Raw genomic sequence first — 21,509 nt, 5'->3', positions numbered from 1 at the left:
CAGGACACCCAGAACAGAAAACTCTTGATCTTACTAGTCTGCAGACCTAAAACAAACCCAACCCCAAAACAAACAGAAAGACCCACCGCATCAAATTCTGTCTACTGTTGGACTGTTGGATACTCTGACTCAGCCATTACTATCGAATACTAAAGACACTGCTTTCCACAAGTTTGTTTTAATACAGATATATACATATACACACATACACAGTCACAAACCAGCGTGACAAGTCCCCTTCTTTAGCCAGGAGAGCTCTACCACACCCAGGGGTCCTGGAGATGCTCCAGAGAGCCTAAGTGTGACAGTGTTCACATATGACACCCATTAGGGACCACTTTAATCAGGTATGTGGCAAGGTGCACGCAGGCGAAGACTGCCTGGGCCTCATGCAGGTCCAGAGCTCTGCTGTACCCTCTTCATCAGCTCTTCATCCTGCATAGACAACTCTGTCAGCTTTTTGCCCATCCTCTCGTGGATGTCCAAGTACTTGGATACACATCGGTCCAGGCACACAGACTCGCCTTTGGACAGCTCTGCTTCCTTGTAGTGGGGAGGCACACACTTCCGGTGGCAGGCACTGGTCATTCTGGGGTTAGAGAAGGACAAGGTTGTATCAGTTAACTTCCTATGACATACCAGGACCCTTCAACAACTCCAACACTGCTGTCCTGGTTTGGCTTCACTCTCTCTCCCAAGAGAACAGTGGAAATCCTGTTTTCATTTCAACCACCTTAGAAGGTTCTTCAGATTAAGAACCTTGTTTGAGCCGGGCAGTGGTGGCACACTCCTTTAATCCCAGCATTTGGGAGGCAGAAGCAGGCGGATCTCTGTTGAGTTCCAGGTCAGCGTGTTCTACAAATCGAGTTCTGGGACAGTCAGGGCTGTTACACAGAGAAACCCTGTCTGGAAAAACAAAAACAAAACAAAACAAAAATATTGTAATTTGTGACCTCCAAGATAAATCAGCCAATGAAAAGAGCTTCTACTGACTAAAACCAGCAGGTGTCTCACTGTTTCCTGAATGATATGCTCGATGCTAAAGGCTTCCATATTCAACTTGAGTCCAGTCCTGAGACCCATACGGTGGAAGATGGGCTCCTGTTAAGGTGTCCTCGGACCCTCACTAGTGTGCTGCTATGGCATGACCGGTGGCCCTCATAGACAAAATAACGCACGTAACAAAAGAAACTAAATGGGTTTATCTGTTTGTTTGTTTTAAGTTAATGCTACTTGTTCTTGAAACTCACCAGATCCTGACAGGGGATTCTCCTTCACGCCCCTTTTACTCCCCCTAAACAGCCAAGTCCTTCTAGTGACTTGTATTTAGTTTCGCCAAGCACACGGTGTGGGGCAGAGGATGAGGGGTGGGACTTGGCTGCACTCCCTAAATAAAGGAAAGCATTCTTTACAAGTCCTTCGCTGTGCACTAAGGGTGACTCGAGCTCGTTTTCCAGCACACGGCACCGCGGAGTGGTCCTCGTTACCTGTTGTACATGTCGGCCATCATCTCCACCTCCAGCTCCGCAGCCAGCTGCTGGGCTCTAAGCGGATCCATGTCAACCTAGCACCGTGCGCAACGGCCTCCCGGTCTTCAGTCCTAGGAGCAGACACGAGCGTCAGCACCGACCCCTCCCTCTTCACCCTAGTATCCCGGGGCCGAAGGGCGGCGTCTCCGACCAGCAGGGACCACGGCCCTCAGTAAACGCAATCAGCCCTTAACAGCGGTGGAAAGAAGGCCCTTAAAGGGGACGGTGCCCAGCTCAAGGTCACTCGGGATGTCATGGGCACAGGGCCGGGGACTGGGGACCGCTCGGTCCCTCGAGATCGCTCCCAGCCAGAGACGATCGGCGGTCGGAACAGAGCACTCGGAACCGTGGGCCTGGCCCGCGCGGCCCCGAGACCGACCCGAACCACAACCGAAGCTCCTGGAGCCGGCCCCAAGGCTGCGCCTGTCACGGCGATGCCACCGTCGGGGTCCTTCTGGGGGGTCAGACGCCGTGGCTCACTCACCGCGGCCTGGGGCTGGTCACAGATCCCACGGCGTCCCCAACTCCGGGTCAACAGTGAAAAGTTGCCGGGTACCCAGCTAGAAGAAACAAGAAGCACGTGGATCACATCCGGGATGGAAGTCCAACCTCTTCTTTGATCCGGAAGAAAACGCCGACTCGGCGGCGACGGGAAATCGGCTACCATAGAGACGGAGCCACGCCTGGCCGAAGAGAAAAACGACTTCGGTTTGCTAGACAGTCCTCCAAAGTACCATAGAGGCGTGAGTGAGAGGCGGAGCGCCGGCAGCCAGCCCTGGTCGCGTGCCGTTGCTGGGACTGCGGGGGAGATGTGTGAGCGGTTGGAGTGTGGAAGGGGCTTGGCTTCCTGAGCGCAGCAGGGAGAGTCCACGCCTGAGCGCAGTTCTTGTGTGAAGAAGGGAGAATCTTTCCCAAAGGAGCCTGTCAGTATCGCATGTCAAAATCACCCCAGCACTCGGGAGGCAGAGACAGGCGGATGTCTGTGAATTGGAGGCCAGCCTGGGCTACAGAGCGAGTGCCAGGACAGGCAGAGCTACACAGAGAAACCCTGTCTCGAGAAAAAGAAAGAAAGAAAGAGAGAGAGAGAGAGAGAGAGAGAGAGAGAGAGAGAGAGAGAGAGAGAGAGAGAGAGAGAGAGAGAGAGAGAGAGAGAGAGAGAGAGAGAGAGAGAGAGAGAGAGAGAGAGAGAGAGAGAGAGAGAAAGAAAATCCCCTGAAGCATTTCTTTAAAAACCTCGATGCCCAGACATTACCTCATACCTGTGAAATCGGGATCACTGGGAGTAGGACCCAGATGTTAGTAAACAAACGAGCTGTGTGTGCATCATTAACTGGGGGTTGTAAGGATCCAGGTATTTTGCTGGCCTGCCCCTGTCACCTGGCAGAATGCACTCAGGCAGTAGGACCCTGGTCAGCCCAGGGTTCCATGGTTGTGCAAAGGACCCTTTTAAAAGACAGACCCCGGCCACTCTCTTTCCGGCTCTTCTCTCTCTCTCTCCACTCTGCTCATTTCCAGCTCTCTTCCTGCTCTCTCTTCCCGCTGTTCCCCTGAGGCAGACAAGACTTTTCCTGTCTCCCTCTTCTGTCCTCTCTCCGTGTCTCTTTTCTCTTTCCTTCCCCCTTCCCTCCCCTTTCTAATAAAACTTCTCACTTAAGCTCTATCTGCCTGGCATGTTTGTCCCTCCGCCTCGGTCACCCTCGCCTGCCATGGAATCGGCCATGGTCCCCCCAAGCAAGGACCCCCTGGAGCTTTATCCTAACAGGGGTTGCAGAGAGAAGGATACAAAGTTGCTGCTGGCAGAAAGAAGAAACCTGTACAGAGTGTTTGTTTGCTTGTGTTTGAGACCGGGTCTCATAGAACCCAGGCTGCTCTCTAATTCGCTGTGTAGCGTAAGATGACCTACAATTTGGGATCCTCCTGCCTTTACCTCACTAGCGCTGGGGTTACACATGTGCACCACTATGCCTGATTTAACCTAGGACCACAAGCATGCTATTGGCAAGCACTCTTTCCCAGCCCTGGGGCATGTTTTATTGTACTTCTTTATTATACCTACACACATACACATGAACAATAAAAATAAATAGATAATAAAAAGCATTGGTCCTAGTTTTTAAAAAGAGATTCTTAAAATTTAGCCACATTTTCTTGATCCGTTGTCTTTAACGACGAAGTCTTTTTCCCAAACTGCTGTTTTCACATCTTCAGCTAATAGTGATTTGTTTATTTATTTTCCTGTCTCTCTTTGGTAGCGCTGAAGGCTGAATCCAGGGCCTCATGCATTCTAGGCAAGCACTCCAGCACTGAACTACACCTCTCATTGGGTATACTTTTTTTAATTTAAACTTATTCATAAAAGCATGTGCCATGGGCCCGTGTGGAGGGCAAAGGACAACCTGTGGGAGTTGATTCTGTGCTTCCACTGAAGGAATCAGACCCTCACCCAGCCCCCTGCTTTAGCAGCCATGACAGGCTGAAGAAAAGACCCAGCAAGATGTAGGCCTCTGACTTAACACATATTGCTTAGTTTCCAGCCTTCTGACCTTGCAGGAGCTGCCCTAGTCACTAGGAGGTCAGATACCCTCCACATAGCAAGGAATCAATCAGAAGTTAGCTGGAGGGCTCTGGGCTTTACAGTACTTTGCAGTAAAAGTGGTGTAACAGTGACTTGCAGAGCATAGCAACTGCCCTGGGAAGGCCTATAGGCCATAACAACCAGTTGACCAATCAAAACTGCGCCCAAGCCCAGAAGCGCACCAATCCTGAGACTGTTGCATGCCCCTAGACACTCCCCTTGTACCCCCCAGTAAATATCCCCCTCACAGTTTCTCTGGGTCCTTCTCACTCTACCCGCTGTGATGAACAAAGGACCCTAGTTAAGACAGTTAACTCGTTAAATAATAAAAGACTCTTTGCTTTTGCATCGGAATGGGTCTCTTGGTGATTTGGAGGTTCAGAATTTGGGCACAACACCACCACATGGGTCCAGAGCCATCAAGCCCAAATTGTGAAGCATTGTGGTAATCGTCCTTACCCATTAAGTCATCTCAACAGCCCGATTATTTCTTCATGCAATCTATTGCAGATTTTAAAAATTAGCTATATTTCTATGTTGTGGGGGGGTGCGCACATCATGCATGTGAAAGTCATAGGATAACCTCAGGTTTCCATCCATAACTTCCACCATGTTTGACACAGGGGCTCTCGAGTTTGCTGCTGCTTATGCCAGGCTAGCTGGCCTGAAATCTTGCAGGGATTAGCCTATCTCTGCCTCCTGTCTCACTGTAGGGGTCCTGGGGTTGTGGACCCATCCTATACCTCTGCTGTTACATGGGTCCTAGGATCTTAACTTGGGATGTTACTATTGCAAACAAGCTCTTTACCGACCTGAGCTATTTCCCCAGCCCTGTTGCACATATTTTCTCCAACTCCTCAGAAGAGTCTTTTTTTATTGTAATTAGAACATTTTGTAAGCATTCAGGCATTATGCTGGCATGCCCCTGCCACCTGGCAGAATGCACTCAGGCAGTACCCTGGTCAACCCAGGGTTCCATGGTTGTGTAGTCTGCATGCAGGTGCAAAGGACCCTTTAAAAGAAAGACCCCTGCCCACTTATACGCTCTCTCCCTCTCTCTCTCTCTCTCTCTCTCTCTCTCTCTCTCTCTCTCTCTCTCTCTCTCTCTCTCTCTCTCTCTCTCTCTCTCTCTCTCTCTCTCTCTCTCTCTCTCTCTCTCTCTCTCTCTCTCTCTCTCTCCCTTCTCTCCCTCTGTCTCCTGCTGTGCTGTTTCCCTGCAGCAGACAGGACTTGTCTCTTCTGTCCTCTCTCTGTGTCTATGTCTCTTTTCTCTTTCCTCCCTGCCCTTTCCTTTCTAATAAAACTGCCTGGCATGTTTGTCCCCCACCTCAGTCACCCTCGCCTGCCATGGAATCTGCCAAGGTCCCCCATGCACTTTATCATAACACACTAACATAAGATACTTACTTTTCCAGTGTGGTATTGCTATTTATATGCACTGTGTTGCACAGAAGACCTCTAGAATATATTCATCAGTATATTCCAATCCTCATAGAAAGGTTCTGTATTTGTCACTCACTCTGGAACAGTACTACCTTTTTGGATGGGACTCCAGCCCCAAAGAAAGGAATGCAGGATCTCCTCATTGGGACCTGCCACTCATGAAAGAGAACACAAAGATAGATATCTCCCCGGACTGTCCTGAGAGAAGCAGGAGGTGAGAGTATCCCATTAACTTAAGTAGAAAGCCTACCCATATCTCACCGCTGTCTCCTTTGTGGCTGTTCCTCACCCCTTCTACTTGCCTCTATTGATGACTCTCGGGCCCAGACCATCACAAACTGTACAGAGTCACCAAGGTAGTAGTCTCCTGGCTGCTCTCCCGACTCCCGCTGATACTTCAGTCTGACTGTTCTCAAAACAGCAGCCAAAGTGAATTAGAAAACTAAAATTAGATCATGTCACTCACCCCCTAGATACTACAGTGGTTTCTAATCATAGAGCAAAAGTCGTAGTCTTCTCAATAGCTTGTAAGATTCTGTATTACTTTTTTCCATGGTGTGATCCATCACCTGCTGAGAACAGCAGCCTAAAGGACGAAGAGTTTACCTCGACTTTCAGTTCAGGAGATATATTCAGGGAAGGCATTGTGATTGTGGCAGGAATGGGAAGCAGCTAGTCACATCTATGTCCATAGTCAAGACACGCAGAGAGAAGAATGCTGATACTCATGATATCCTTTTTTTGTTTGCTTGTTTGTTTTTCAAGACAGGGTTTCTCTGTATTGTTTTGGAGCCTGTCCTGGAACTCCCTCTGTAGAGCAGACTGTCCTTGAACTCAGAGATCCACCTGCCTCTGCTTCCCAAGTGCTGGGATTAAAGGCGTTGCCACCAACGCCCGGCTTCATGTTATCCTTTTTATTCAGTCAGCTATCCCCATCCAAGGGAAGCTGCTACAAACTTTGAGGATGGGGCTTCCCACCTCAGTTAACCCAATATAGAATTAGCTCGTGGACAAGCCTAGAGGTTTGTCTCCTGGGAAGTCCTAGGTCCTATCAGCATGTGCAAGTACATATCCCACATGATTTGCCAACCCTAGCTTCTTCCTTTATCTCCAGCTGTTCTCCTGCCCCAGAGCTTTGCCCAGCCATGCCAATATCCTCTCTCTTTAGCAGACACATAAATCATACCTCCTTCTTCCTAGCTACTATTCTCTTTGTCACAGGCTTCAATCCCAAACTTACTTGAGGTCTTTATTCCTATATCATTTGCTGTGTCTACAAATACATTCTCCTCTCTACAAAACAAACACAAACCCTATCATTTACTCTGATTCACCTTATTTTATAGAACCTGTCACATCTAATACATTACATATTTTACTTGTTAATGTGATTACTATCTCCTCACACTCCAAGTATCTTCTTTTGTGTTCAATGCTGTTGTCTCCAGCACTTACGTGGTGTCCACTAACCATTGCACCAAAGAATGAAAGGGTTATCTAAAAGAAGTTGTGATGACTGATGACACAACCTTCTAGTCCTTGTTGTTTTTATTATCTAATGACAGCAAGACAAGAAATGAGTTAAGGAAAGAAAAAATCATCAAACCCAAGAAATATGGGGAATTCACCTGTCTTTGGCAGATAATTTTTGGGTGGATGAAGCAGACATACTAGGGACAGATGTTACACTTATTGGAACATTGGTCCCCAAACCTGGATTCATGAAATACGCTCTCTTTCATATCATCCCAGACACTGACCCCAGTTCCCTTTCTTTTCTCTGCTTTCCTTGATTGATTCCTTAATTCGATATGTATTTATCAAAAGCTTACTATGACCCAGGCAAAGCTCCGGGTCTACATCTGCGAGCATGGAAAACAGAGTCCCTGTCTTCATAGAGTATAGAGGAGGAAGAGAAAGAAAGAAAATTTACAGTACATTTCAAAGATCTATTTCTTTTTATTTTATCTGTGTGTTTTGCCTGCATGTATGTAGTTCACTATATGCATGCCTTTGGAGGTTGGATAAGGGCATCAGATCCCCTGGAACTGGAGTTACAGATGGTTTTGAGTCATGTGGGAACTGAACCTAGGAACTCTGTAAGAACAGCAAGTGCTATGCTCTTAAACACTGAACCATCTCTCCAACCCTAAGAATGAAACTTGGCTGTCCTGGAACTTACTCTGCAGACCAGACTGGCCTCAAACTCAGAGATAACCTACTTCTACCTCTGCCACCTAAGTGCTGGGATTAAAGTGTGTCTATCATGCCTAGCTAAAATGCTTTGTTCATTTTTATTTTTCTAAGACAGGGTTTCTCTGTGTTCTCTGGCTGTCCTGGAACTCCCTCTATAGACCAAGCTGACCTCAAACTCACAACATCAAGGAGGCAGGGCTGCCTCGACAATCACTTGTTGTTTTCTATGTAAGTTCTTCTACCAATAAAACTCCTCTAATCATTCATACTGGGTCTGGTGAATCCTTGATTCCCATACCATCAAAGATCCTACTGCCTCTGCCTCATGAGTGCTGGGATCAAAGATGTTCAATACCATGCCTGGCTAAGAATGCAATTTTTGATTCCCGTAAATATGAAGTACATAAACAGGCAGAAGTGATGGAGCAGTTGACCTCATGAAGGACCTCTCTGAGAGAAAGAAATCTGAGCTGGGTCCAGAACACCGAGAAGAAGCCAGTCTCACAAAGTGCAGAAGAATAGCCCAGTCCTGAGTCTGGAAAGCATGGATTGGATTTATTTAAGGAACAGGAAGCAAGCCAGTGTGCCTGAGTGGAATGGGCTGGGGGAGGAGAAATGGAAGAGTCAGAAGTTTCATAAATGGGAGGGGTATCCCTGCCCACACTCTCCAAATGGTACCCTCCTTAAGTTGTATGATACATAGCCAGGATAAGGATTTGTTTTGTTTTGTTTTCTGAGCAAAATTCCAATTCAGAGTGCATACACACACACACACACACACACACACAGAGAGAGAGAGAGAGAGAGAGAGAGAGAGAGAGAGAGAGAGAGAGAGAGAGAGAGAGAGAGAGAGAGTCGACCATGTACCAGTCAATCCTGCCCCAAACAGAACCAATGAGTTATATATCACATAGATGCTAAGTCCCATGTTCTATTGCCTGTCTTCATTCCTCTCTCCTTTTGGCCCCTCCCTTTTCAAGCTCCTCGGTCCAGCGGAGCCCTCTGTTGGCAGCTGGCCCATTTGCCACCTCCTGAGCCCACCCCTCGGAGGCTGCTTTGCCGAGGGAGGAGCAAAGGAGGCAATTAGAGGAAGACAGGAGGCACGAGGTTAAGGGAGCACAGGTCTACCCTGGCTCTGGATGATCACAGGCGACCAGAGAGCTGGAGACCACGTTCTGTATGGGCCAGGCTGTTACTTGTCAAGGTCTCCAGGGCCAGAGCACTTGAGGAAGGAAGGTGATCACAGGAAAGATGCTGTTCGGGTCGGGCCAGAGCGCAGCTTGATTGAAAGGTGCCACCTGTCAGATCTTCAGGCGAAATTCGAGCCTCCCAGTCTAAGAGAAAGTGTTGTACCAACAGGGCAGTAAACAATGCTCTTCCCAAAGCCTGGGCCTCTAGAAAGGGCAGGGGGGGCAGTGAAAGCAAGGAGGCGGGACTATGAGCTGGGGGCTCAGAGCCACCAGAAATTAAAGGGCAGGGGAGTGAGGCTACTTAGCTAGAACGAGGCAGGAGCTCCCAAGCTGCAGGCAAAACCCCACAGGTAGGAAAAGCCCTGGGCCCCTTTCTAATTACTCCTGTATCTTCCAGCCCCAACTCTTCCTCCCAAGAACCGGATCTTCTAAGAAGTACCCGAGAATGAAAGAAATTCAGGCTGCTTCCTAATTCTCTCCACTACATCAACTGTTCTTAGCTACCTAAAGGAGTTGGGTAAACGAGGTACAGAGGAGCCTGCAAGTGGCCATCTATGAAGAGAGCCTTAGGGGGAGAGGAGGAGGTCTTGGGGACTTAGCCCTTCAAGCAAGGGCTGAGGTGGTGAGATAGGGACCTCAGAACTACTGGGAGAGGGACTGGGTGGCAGTGGGAGATAGAGTCATCACAGAGACAGCAAGTGTCACTCACACAATTCAAGGTTCAGATCTTGGGTCTTCCTTCTGGATTAGGGGAACTGAACTAGACATAAGATAAGGGTAGTAGTTGGGGTTTAGGGGGACGATGGAAGAAGGAAGCAGAGAGTAAAGCAGGAAGGGAGTGGTGATGAAAACTTTCTTTCATAAAAGGGTTAGCATGCACTTAGGCAGGAGAGGAACCCTGCAGCCTTATTCAGTGACCCCTCCCCACAGGTGAGATGACCTCTCTTCTGAGCAGGGACTGTTGAAAGGACACTGGCTGAGGATCTAGCATCTAGCGGGAAAAGTGTCTTTAAAGCTCTAACCCTGAACTCAGGGACCTGGGCTCCAGATATGTTTTGACCTATTTAATTCTCCTAGTCACAGGAACCAGACTCCTAAATTATAAAATGGGGCTAGTGACACCCTTCTGAGGGTCAGTCAAGGAATGACTAAAGTAGGGCACTTCCGTGTAAGCTGTAAACTGCTGTAGAGTCAGGAGCACTAGGGGAAGGGAGTGCTATCCTCACTCCTCAGAATTCAGAGCTTCTTCACTCCTTGTCTATTTATGACAAGCCCAGAGGGGAAAGCAGAGGTGATGAACAGCAAGGTAGCTGAGGTGTGTGTGCGTTCCCATACATACTGTCTTACACACACACACACACACACACACACACACACACACACACACCCTAAGTGTGTAATGTGCAGCTAGAGGGAAATATAGTAGAAGCTATCAGCTATGTCTTAGCCAAATACGCCTTACTTGGGGGTAAGAAAAGGACTTGTCACCATCTTACTGGCATTCAGTTCTTTTTGTCTTGTCACTCACAATGCCATGGGGAGCAGGTCAGGTCCTCACCCTGGCTCAGGAATGGTACAGTCAATCTTCACAAGGCAAGCTGTGGACTAAGGACTCCTTCCAAATACTGCCCATGTGTTAGTGTCCTAAGCCTTCCACTGTCCATATGGGCGGAGACCTATTTCTATCTACAGAAATGGGAAGGCGGAACAGGTATCACACAGTAAACAGTGGGAGCTAGAATCCTGCCATGACGAGACCACAATGCCTTTCACCACTGACTCACACCGCCTTCCCCACAAGGACAAAGAACAGAGAGAAAAGAGTTTGTGGCTCATTCAGATTCCAACAAGGTTTTATCAGAGGGATCAATAGAATTGTCTCATGGGAAACATTCCAATAAGAAAAGAGGCTAAAAAGAAAACCCATGGCCATGTAGGTTTAGAGAAAGGTGAATTCAATGATCTTCAAGCTACCTTTTCAGTTTGTTTGGGTTTTTTTTTTTAATTCAGTGGCACCTGATACCCCTTTAAGTGTTAATGGTGCTGTATATCTCTAGGAGAGTGAAAAACTGGCTATATTTGGAACACCCTTGGTCAGTGAATAAACATGTCCTCCTCTCACTGTCAAGAGAACCTTTATTTGTTTTCCTATTCCTTCCTTCCTTTCTTCCTTCCTTCCTTCCTTACTCCCTTCCTTTCTTCCTAGACACAGCCTTAGCTGTCCTCAAGCTTACCATGTGCTGGGACTGACTCTTCTCCTTCCACCCCGCAGATCCTAGGATTAAGGCATGTACCACCACACCCGGTTTAAACTGTGGTGCAGGCTGAATCTCATGCCTTGTGCATTTTAGGCAAGCATTCTGCCAGTGAGCCATATCCCTCTTGCTTGTGCCATACCGCTACAGAGTGCTGTCTAGAAGCTGATCAAAAGCTGGGGCTCAGAGGGAATGCCTTGAGCTCAAAGTGAGTGACTAGAATGCCAGGGTCCATGTGCCATGCCCTTCCGCCTCCCATGCGTGCTGCCACACAGGCACTTTCCCCCTCTTGCAGGCACATACGGCAGGAGCTGCTGCACCATAAGGGGAAGTGGTGGCGGACAGTCTTCATATCTATACAAAACCTGTCTGCTTCCTAGACAGTGGAGGTCACCAAACACAGAGACCTCAGGTCTCTTGTCTGGAGGAACAGGAAGACTGAAGTAGGTGGCAGAAACATACCCTGTCTTCATGTGGCCTGTGTTCTGTTCCAGTTTACCAAGGTGTCCTAGGTACTCTCACCAAGAAAGAAAGTACTGCCAAGAGCAGGAGGTATTTTTAGCCAATGACAGGGTGTCCACTTTTCTTACTGTCTGAGTCATGCCCTGAACCCTATTTGGAAGCTGTTTTCTTTGTAACTAGACCCCCAACAAGAGAAGGTAGGGAAGGAATTGATCCTGTCCTCCACACCGAACCCATGCACCATACTCAAAGAGGAACCCCTACTTAAGGGATCATCTTCTCCACATTACCCAAGGGCAGGTGGAGGCCAGATTTGCAGACTGGGGGCGGGGGTGCCGCCCATTCTCTCACCAAATAAACTCTTCTCATTCACTTTCTCAAGAACTACAGAGGTTCAGAGACTAGCCTATCCAGTCAGGGCTAGTCCCAAGATCTTTTTACACCACCTCTGTATTTGACATTTGTAGCAGCTTTACTCAAATTTCCTAAACGCCTGTCTTGTTTTGAATTAAGTTATTTTTAAATCCAATAATGCATTTTAAAAAGACACTTCAGATCACTGCTGGACATGGGAGCTCAATATCGCTTACCAGAAATAGAAGGTAACTGAAAATCCATACAACGGAAGCAAAGCAATGCTGTTCGGTTCTGTAGGCTGGCCTGCTTTAGGCTCCTGGGGGCGAGCAGCAACCATTCCTTGCATGTTCAGGAACAATGGTATTAAATTGTGACCACCTCACTGTGTTAATCAAAACGAGGCAAGATCATTGAAAAGGCACTGTGTGAGGCTGGGTATTTCACCCAGGGGTAAAGTGATGGCCTGCACGAATAAAGTCTAGGTTTGATCCTAATAATAATAATAATAATAATAATGACCAAGCATGGTGATGCAAGCCAGTATGTAGTTCTAGCCCTCAGGAGACAGAGGCAGTAGGATCAGGAGTTCAAGGAAATACTGCTAAAAAGCAAGTTTGAGGCCAAACCTGGGCTACCTGAGACCCTGCCTCAAAATAATAACAATAATAGAGCCATAGTCTACAGAAGGACATTGGGTAAATAACATCCAACATCAAGTCAACATGGTCCAACTGCCTCACTTTAGCAAAAGCCTGTATCCTTCATGTTACCACAGGGAGAGTGGGTAGGTATGCGGTGTCGTGCCCAACCAGTAAGGTGGATACGATAGACCTGCAGACCTCTTGCTCTTGGGTGCCAGGACATGCGGAGGACAGGGTTTGCTCCTCACTCCGGGGCTGTGTGTGACAGTCTTCATGTCTTCTCTTTCTAGACATGGATCAGACAGAAGGGAGTCCCTCTGAGAATGGGACCACTGTCTCCCCAACTGCAGGGAATCTTGGGACACCAGGAAGTCAAAGCACTGCAAAGGAGGCGGCCGAAGGCACAGCGGAGGCAAGCGTTAAAGAAGCGCCTGCAGATGGGGCAGGACAGCCGTGCAGAGCAGCATCCGAGAGTGGAGAGCCAGGGGCACGCCCCCAGGACGCAGACGTACTAGATGAGCTCAAGGTAGACTTGCGAGGGGAGGCCAATGGGAAGGAGGAAGTCAAGGTTGGCCTTGCAAAGGAGGAAGGTGGGAAGGAAGAGACCCCCGTGACTTCTCAGGGAGAGGCTGGCAAGAAAGAAGAGACAAAACCTGCACCCAGCGAGGTTAAGGGGAAAGAGGAGGCCGCGATGGCTTCGGAGAAGCGCGACGCTGACGGAAAAGAGGCCAATGTGGACTCTAAGGAGGAACTGGATGTGGATGATGAAGCCAAGCCTGAACCCAAGGAAGGTGTTGGATCAGAGGTTACCGTCAAAGAGGCTGAGGCGGAATCTCAGAAGAAGGCTGGTGTGGAAGTCCAGGCCAGCGCTGAACTTCAGGCTGATGGTGGGAAGGAGACGGAAGGTGACACAGAGGAGCAGGTGGTGAGTAGGGCGTAGACCCTCGTCTACCCTCAGGTCCTCTCTCCCTCCGGAGTCAAGGCCTCCCGGTCCCCTTGTTTGTTTGGGGGTTTGTTGTCGTTTGTTATTACTACAAAACACCCAAGCAAACTAATTTAAAGGGGGGAGTTTTATTTTGGCTCATGGTTTCTAAGGTTTCAGTCCTGGCTTCACCTCTTTCCAGTCTGTGACAAGGCAGATATGCCGTGAAAGGGCAGGATAGGGGAAAGTGTTTTCCTTATGGCAGCCAAGAAGCGGGAGACAGAGAAGGAGAAGAAATCTCTGAACATAAGGTATTCCCCTCACTAGGGAGATGGCTGACTGGGTAAAAACTCCTACTAAGTGAGCATAAGTACCTGGGTTCAAATCCTCAGAACCCATGTACGAGTTAAGCACAGTAGAACACATCTGAAGTCCCAGTGTGCCTGATGGGAGCCCAAGACAGGAGAATCCTATTATGTACAGGAAAACAACAAAGAGAACTTGTCTCAAAAAAGAAGGAAGTAAGGATTCCACCTAAGGCTGTCCTCTGGCCTTGGTACACACAGACACACACACACACACACACACACACACACACACAGATGATTGTGGCATGCCTGTGCCCATATTCACACACATAAATGCATTCACACACACACATAATCACATCATATACACATTACAAACATACATGCATCACATAAGATATATACCCTACAAAGTTACCCCCCCCATTGACAGATCCTTAAACTAGGCCATATCACCTGTAATAGCTCATTCAATTATGAATTCACCAATGGGATAGTCTTTTGATGAGCTTAGATTCCTCCTGATATAACCATCTCTCAATAGTGTGTGGCCACTTTCTGTACAAACCATATCTGGGGAAAGTACAGTCTTCCTCCACCAGGTATCAAGACCCTGGGAGTGGGGATAGGGAATGGAGATTGTAGCTCAGCCTGCCTTCCAAATCGTTCTGAAGTTCTTAGAAAGCCTTGGGTAGCTGCCCACACAGATCCTGTTCGCCCCAGGAGCCAGGGAGCCCCACTGAAGAGCAGGAGCAGGCTAAGGAAGAAGAATCAGAAGAAAGGGCAGCGGTGATTCCCAGCTCCCCTGAGGAGTGGCCCGAGAGCCCCACAGATGAGGGAGCCAGTTTCAGCCCAGGTAAGGGAGAGCCCAGGATGTTGCATGGCTAACACAAGAGAGAAAGATGCAGGGGACACATCACAGAAAGCCTCAGCTTCCGTCTGTTCTATTCCTTCCCTCCAGATGGGTTAGGTCCAGACTCTACCGGAGAGACCAGTCCTTCAGTCAGGTAATGTCAAGCCCCCTCCTATCTCCTGCCCCTTTTGAAGTCAACTCTCTGGGCCTCCCCAGAGCCCGCTTTCCAGAAATTCCAGGATTCCTGGCCCTCAGCCTTGTATCTCAGACAGATCCCAGAAAACAAATGAAGTGAAAGGCATGCATGGTGCCTGGTCAGCCTTCTGCTCCATGGCTGAAGCCTCCTCAGGCCCCACGACTATTCACTAGAGCTCTTGAAGTGTGATCCATAAGAATGACCAGAAAACCCGAGTTTAGACAATGGCTCTGCCACTTACCAGCCATGTGACCTTGGCTATGTCACTTAGCCTCTTCTCGTTTGTGAAGTGGGCATAACAATTGTAAGGACCTCACAGGGTTATTGTAGGCTCCAGTGACTTGTGAGCAAAAGATCTCCTGAGCGTAGAGTGCCTGACACGAGGGAAACACTGGACAGCCAGCCTTATTCTTCCATTGCACTCCAGTCACTTGCTTGTCTCGTGGGGAAAGCTGCCCGATGACTACTCAGCAAGCTTTGCAGAAAGCGCAGCTACCTACCTGACCCCGATCGTCCGTAGACTCACCTTATCAGATAGGCATTCTTGTCCCCATTTTACAGATGGGAAAGCCAAGGTTCAGAGAAGTAAGGGGACAGCCCCAACATCACACAGCAAATAAGAACAAAGCCAGGATCCAAACTCAGGTCAGGCCCCAGATGTGTCTTAGTGCTGCCCCATATGGCCTCAACAGACCACGTGCTCCCCAGAGTTAGCCTGAGTCTCTTTATTGCGTCTTGGCCCTTCCAGTGCTAGGTACAGGGTGAGTGTGCGCACCAACTAAGTATAAGTGCACAGGTCTGTCTGTGGCAGCGACCTCTGCCCAGCCAGCCTCCCCGCCCAAGCTGATCTGCACCCCGTGGTGTCGGCTCAATCCCCTTTCGTGCTTCTGCGACCTGCCCACGCAGTGATTCTTCGCCCAGTGATGTGCCCCAGAGCCCCACGGAGCCCCCACCCGCGGAGGAAAAGAAGGAGAGAGCTCCAGAACGCAGGGTGTCGGCCCCTACACGGCCCCGGGGACCCCGAGCGCAGAATCGCAAAGCCATCCTGGACAAGTTTGGCGGGTAGGATGCAAACCAGGAGCCAGGGTGGGCTGAGATTGCCCTAGGATCTATGGATGGGGCTAACGGAGGGAGGCCTGGGGGCCGGTAGACATACACCTGAAGCCTGAGACTCCCCACAAGGGGCTGTTCGTGGTATCTTGCCCCTCCCCTCCCAGGGCAGCCTCGGGCCCCACTGCGCTGTTCCGGAACACAAAGGCTGCTGGGGCAGCCATTGGTGGTGTCAAGAACATGCTTTTGGAGTGGTGCCGGGCCATGACGAGGAACTATGAGGTGGGCAAGGGCTGGGGATACATCAGGGACAGGGGACGCTTTTCCCCAGGGCAATGGTACGGTGGAGAATCTGAGGGCTCAGATTCCAAAGGGTGGGAGAGGCAAAGTCCAGGCCGTCTTGCCCAGGGTCACTCGGGTCTTTCATTCTCTGCCTACCTATCTCAGCACGTGGACATCCAGAACTTCTCCTCCAGCTGGAGCAGCGGCATGGCCTTCTGCGCCCTCATCCACAAGTTTTTCCCAGATGCCTTTGACTATGCAGAGCTGGACCCAACAAAGCGCCGGCACAACTTCACCCTGGCCTTCTCTACTGCAGAGTAAGCTTTGTTCCTGGGATGGCGGAGTCGGGAGGGAAGTGGGAGACCCCAGAGGAGTGGGTTCGCGGGGGGGGGGGGTGAGTAATCAAGCTGGGGCTACTGCCACACAGCCTCGTACCTAAGGGTTGTTTTATTTTTAAAGCACCTTTAGTTAAATGGGCTCAAACAGACAGAATTTTGCTTCATTGTGGCTTATAGTCTAAACGAAGAGACAGGCATAAGAACATACATGCAGGTTAGATGTTATGGCAGGCAGTGACAGATGCCCTGAAGAAAATTCAGGGGTCTGGGGTGGCAACCCAGTTGGTGAAATGCTTGCTGCACAACCGTGAGGGTCTGAGTTCCATCCCCTGGACCCGTGTAAAATGCCAGTGTGGCACACACAGGCAGGCCCTTGGAACTTGCTGACCAACCTAGACTGACCGGTGAGCCCCGGGTTGGGTGAGAGACCAAGACACAGGCAGCATGGCTGATAGCACCTGAGGTACAACACCAAGGTTGACTTCCGGCCTCCACAAACCTGAGCGCACACATCCAGAGAAAATTCAAACTTCAAGCAGAATAAGGGAGAGAAGAAAGGTAGACCTCTGCGTAGCCTTGGACATGCCCACATTCCTCTGGCTCCCAGTCCCCACCCCACATCCCATGATGGTTCCCCTTTTACAGGGATAAGAACTCAGTAACATAATTAAGTCCCTGTAACCCGTAACAGGGCCTAACGCACAGCGAGCACTTCAAAACTCTTGGCTACATTGCTGTCACTATAATGAATGATACCATGGCTACTGTGATAATTACCATTGGACTTGGGTCCTGGAGGGGGATCTTTGCTGAGGCGTATGCAGCCACACGTCAAGGGTAGCAGCTGGTGGAAGGGTAGTGTCAGGAAGAGTGAGACTAAAGGAAGACACTGAGACAATGACGAGACTCTGGACGATGAGCGTGGTGGCACACGGCTACATTCCCAGCGTCAAGAGGTTGAAGCAAGAGGACCGCAAGTTCCAGGCAAACCAACCGACCAACCAACCAATCAGTCAAACAAACGAACAAACAAAACATGGTTGCCAGAGTGGTGAAAGGGGTTGGAATTCCTACCACCTTCAACCTCCTGCCTCCAACCTGGGAGATGACCCCAGAAAGAAACTTCTGAAACACTGATGGAGACAGGGTTGGGGGGCAGGTGTCAACAAGAGAGCGACTCAGGTCCCTGAGAGACAGCCAGGCGGTTTTTCTAAAGCCCACACATAGAAGTGTGTGCCTATAATTTCAGCACCCCAAAGCTGATGCAGAATCGCTGAGAATCTGAGGCCAGCCTTATTTCTATAGCAAGAGCCAATCAATCAATCAATCAATCAATGGCTATATGTGTACTACAGTTTATAGAGTGCTTGTTTCCCAGGCACCAAATCCCATGTTTGATCAGCAAATGTGATGGTGCACACCAGTAATCCTAGCACTCGGGAGCTAGGGGCGTGAGAATCAAAATGTTAAGGTCATCCTTGACTACACATAGAGCTGGAGGTCAGCCTGCAACATAGGAGACCCTGTCTCAAGTAAATAAATAAGTAAATAAACAAACAAACCCTAGGAATGGGGGTGCTAAATTATCTAGCCTGTGAATCCAACCCCTCTCTAATCCAGGCCCGACTACCCACCAGTGGGGAAGAATGTGTGTTTTCATCAGGAAATTGGGAGTATATTGTCCACACTTCTCAACAACTTTTTTTTTATAGCAGGTTTTCTCAGACATTGGTTGCATGAGCTGCATAATATACATATTAAGGGGAGACCTTCCAGTTAAATGATCAGTGACCAACCCTCTCTTCATAAGAGGGTCTCTGGGCATATCCTTAGGACCATAGGACACAAGGATGTTATTTAAAAGCCACCAGATGGTCAGGTGTGGTAGGTAGCACATGCCTTTAATCCCAAAAACCTGGAAGGCAGAGGCAAAGAAAAACAACAATGACAAAATTGCAGCCAGACTCTGTATTCCCGACAATCTCTTCCGTTTACGTTGTTCTGCAGTGGGACGAGATGGGTGCCTTGGGGAGGAAGAAACAGTCAGGGAACACTGAATCGTATTTCAGATCAGCAGTTCTGACTGAAAGCAATGCAAGCATCTGTCTGGACCCACCCATTTAGTCCTCACAGGTGGAGGTTGGCAGAGGGGTTGGGGCCTTCCCAGGTCCTACAAGAGAATGTTCAGGGTAGGTATTATGTGACACTCCTAGAAGTCTAGCTAAGCTTAGAGGCAACAAAGGAGCAGGCATCTCTGCCCCTGCCAAAACTCCCCAATCTAGAGATTGCAAGACAGGTTTCAAGCCAGGCAGAGCCGCAGAAAGGCAGAGGAAGACCATAGGCTTTGGGTGGCATCAGGCAACTGGGGAGAATCATAGAGATGGAAAGTGGAGAATCACACTTGTGGTGCCAGGGTTTGGATCCCTACTCCTTTTTCCTCACTCTGAGGCCTCTCTGGAAGTCATATGTGAAAAGGGGCCTCTGCTCCCCTGATCCAGAACTCTCCTCTAGTTCTCAAAGTCCTGGGATCAAGGGAAGGAATGACCAGTCCAAAGCCTCGGTGGGGCTTTATCAGTTACACTGTGAGTGAACCCTCCTCTGTTCCAGACTCCGTCGGCATCAAGAGTTTGCCTCTCCAGCGTTGGGGGAACAGCACTGGTCCACACCCATAGGGTCTGAGTGAGGTAGAATTCTTGGTTTGTCCCATTCTCCAAAACCCTCTAATCCGTGCCCCTCCCCCAGCTCGCAGACCAGTGGCTTGCATATCAGCCCAGCTATGGCAGCCCCAAGAGAGAATTTCCGCTAGGGTCTTCTTGGTCCCATTGCCAGCATCCACGGTTGGCTGGCTTTGGCAGCCCAGACTGCTGAGAGCCACAGTGCCAGAGGCGCTGGGCAGACTTGAGGTTGAGTCCCAGCTGTTAGACTTGTTCACCTTGGGCAAAGCACCAACCCTCTGAGCTCAGTTCCTCCTCTGCTTGTTGGAGATAAAGAGGAGTAACCGAGACCATCTCCCCGGATCACCCGATAAGACACCTGGCACTGAACAGCGAGGCCCCAGCAGTGATTAGCCCAGCTTATCAGCCTCAGCAGAGCCAGGGATATCAAGTAGCCTCAAAACGCAGCTGAGACATTAGGAAAGGAGGAATTGCTGGGTCCCCTGCAGTATGGAAACACACCAAGCAGTCCTGCATCACACAGAGGTCCTGCAAAGGACCTTTGCAAACTGCTCTTTCTCTACCTATCGAGCACCCCATTAAAAATGATCGCAAGTCCTCTTTAGCATAGAATGGCCCTTTTCAGCTATCTTCCCCCATAGCCCCTCCCACATATGCCTTCTGCTCCATGCATTTGATTACTGTTGGCACCACGAGAAAGAACACTTTTGGCTATTCGCTGCTGACAATCAGAAGACTGCCTGGCACACAGTAGGTGCTTAGCAAACAGGTGACCTAATTGACTGGAGCTGTTAGGGTTGTTGCAAGCCAGCACACTAGGAAGGATTCGTGTCCTATCTTCTCAAGTGTCTGCTGTGCAGGGCTGGAGAGATGGCTCAGAGGTTAAGAGAGAGCACTAGCTGTTCTTCCAGAGGTCCTGAGTTCAATTCCCAGCATCCACATGGTGGCTCACAGCCATCTATAAAGAGATCTGGTTCCTTCTTCTGGCGTACAAGCATACATGCAGGCAAAACACTGTATACACAATAAATAAATAATTAAAAGTATCTGCTGTCCCTAATCCAGAGCACAGCAGTAATTATGCCCAAGGAGGAAGAGAAGGCAGACTACAACAGAGAGGTTCCCATGTGAGGTTATGGAGACCCAGGTCCATTGAAGCGATACCATACTCTACACACACTGGGATGGCTGACCTGGAGGCCTTCTCTTGCCTCGACCCAGCCATCTCCTTGGCCTTCTCTTTGACCCTATGCTCTCATTCCACGCTCTCCTTAGGAAACGAGCCGACTGCGCCCAGCTGCTGGAAGTGGATGACATGGTGCGGCTGGCAGTGCCCGACTCCAAGTGTGTCTACACCTACATCCAGGAGCTGTACCGCAGCCTTGTGCAGAAAGGGCTGGTGAAGACAAAGAAGAAATGAACGGGAAAGCCACACCGCGGGAGGAAGCGGGGGACAGCTGACAACCATGGCCTTGAGGTGCTTATGCGCCACGAGACATGGGACAGATGGCTCCAGTCTCCAAAGCATTAAAAGTACTTTTGTAAAGTTCCTCTCATTCCTTCATGGCCCCAGCCCCAACCAGACACACCTTTGGGCAACAGGCGGTGGCCAGAAAGAAAAAGAAACCTGCATTTGAAGCTATGGGTAGCAGTTAGTCAGGCTCTCTGTCTCTGTCTCTCTGTCTCTCTGTCTCTCTCTGTCTCTCTGTCTCTCTCTCTCTCTCTTTCTGTCTTTCGCTCACCCCCTCTCTCTCTTGCTCACCCCACTCTCTCTCGCTGCCCACCCCTCTAGCTTGCCCTCCTCTCTTGCTTGTCCTTCTCTCTCCGCTCATTGGCCCTTCTCTCTCACTCCCGCGTCACCCTCCCTCCCTCGCCCCTTTCTCTCTCTCATCCCTCACTCTCTCGCTTGCCCCCTCTCTCTAGCTTAACCCCCTCTTTCTTGTTCGCCCCATTCTTTCGCTCTCCCCCCACCTCCTCTGGCCCTTCCCTCTCTCTCCTCCCTCTCTCTCGCTTACCCCTCCCTCCCTCCCTCTGGCCAGTTCCCTCTCTCTTTCCCTCGCCCCCTCTCTCAGTTAAGCTCGCCCCCTCGCTCGGCTCGCCCGCAGTGGGGTACTGCTACAAAGGAAGTAGACTATCTCTAGAAATCTCACCCATCTGGACTGCTGGGGCCAGGCCACTGGGTGGCGCTCTTGAGATGAGCGTCACCTTAATCCCGCCTACTCAGGCTGGTTTCGCCT

General features: G+C 49.7%; 2 protein-coding genes across 3 annotated transcripts; one reads left to right on the top strand and one right to left on the bottom strand.

Annotated features, from left to right (window-relative positions):
* Positions 1-162: 162 nt before the first annotated feature.
* Timm10 (translocase of inner mitochondrial membrane 10) lies at positions 163-2,172 on the bottom strand. Its single transcript, XM_005065085.4, has 3 exons — positions 2,014-2,172; positions 1,488-1,600; positions 163-589 (listed from the first exon to the last, which is right to left on the bottom strand). Exons 2-3 carry the CDS (start codon positions 1,556-1,558, stop codon positions 388-390), a joined length of 273 nt encoding a protein of 90 aa, XP_005065142.1. The 5' UTR covers positions 1,559-1,600; positions 2,014-2,172; the 3' UTR covers positions 163-387.
* Positions 2,173-9,234: 7,062 nt separating this feature from the next.
* On the top strand, positions 9,235-20,818 carry Smtnl1 (smoothelin like 1). 2 transcript variants are annotated; one of them, XM_040745717.1, is made up of 9 exons: positions 9,235-9,283; positions 12,939-13,174; positions 13,271-13,573; positions 14,602-14,734; positions 14,840-14,885; positions 15,834-15,989; positions 16,145-16,259; positions 16,425-16,576; positions 20,548-20,818. In XM_040745717.1, exons 2-9 carry the CDS (start codon positions 12,941-12,943, stop codon positions 20,690-20,692), a joined length of 1,284 nt encoding a protein of 427 aa, XP_040601651.1. In that variant the 5' UTR covers positions 9,235-9,283; positions 12,939-12,940; the 3' UTR covers positions 20,693-20,818. The 2 variants fall into 2 exon arrangements, with proteins under 2 accessions (XP_040601651.1, XP_005065143.1); XM_005065086.4 differs by having other exon boundaries at positions 12,939-13,573.
* Positions 20,819-21,509: the final 691 nt, after the last annotated feature.

The sequence above is a fragment of the Mesocricetus auratus genome, unplaced genomic scaffold (assembly GCF_017639785.1).
Source record: "Mesocricetus auratus isolate SY011 unplaced genomic scaffold, BCM_Maur_2.0 Super-Scaffold_100004, whole genome shotgun sequence".
Lineage (NCBI taxonomy): Eukaryota > Metazoa > Chordata > Mammalia > Rodentia > Cricetidae > Mesocricetus > Mesocricetus auratus.
The sequence above is the reverse complement of the archived record's forward strand: the minus strand, read 5'-3'. Positions and strand labels throughout refer to the sequence as shown.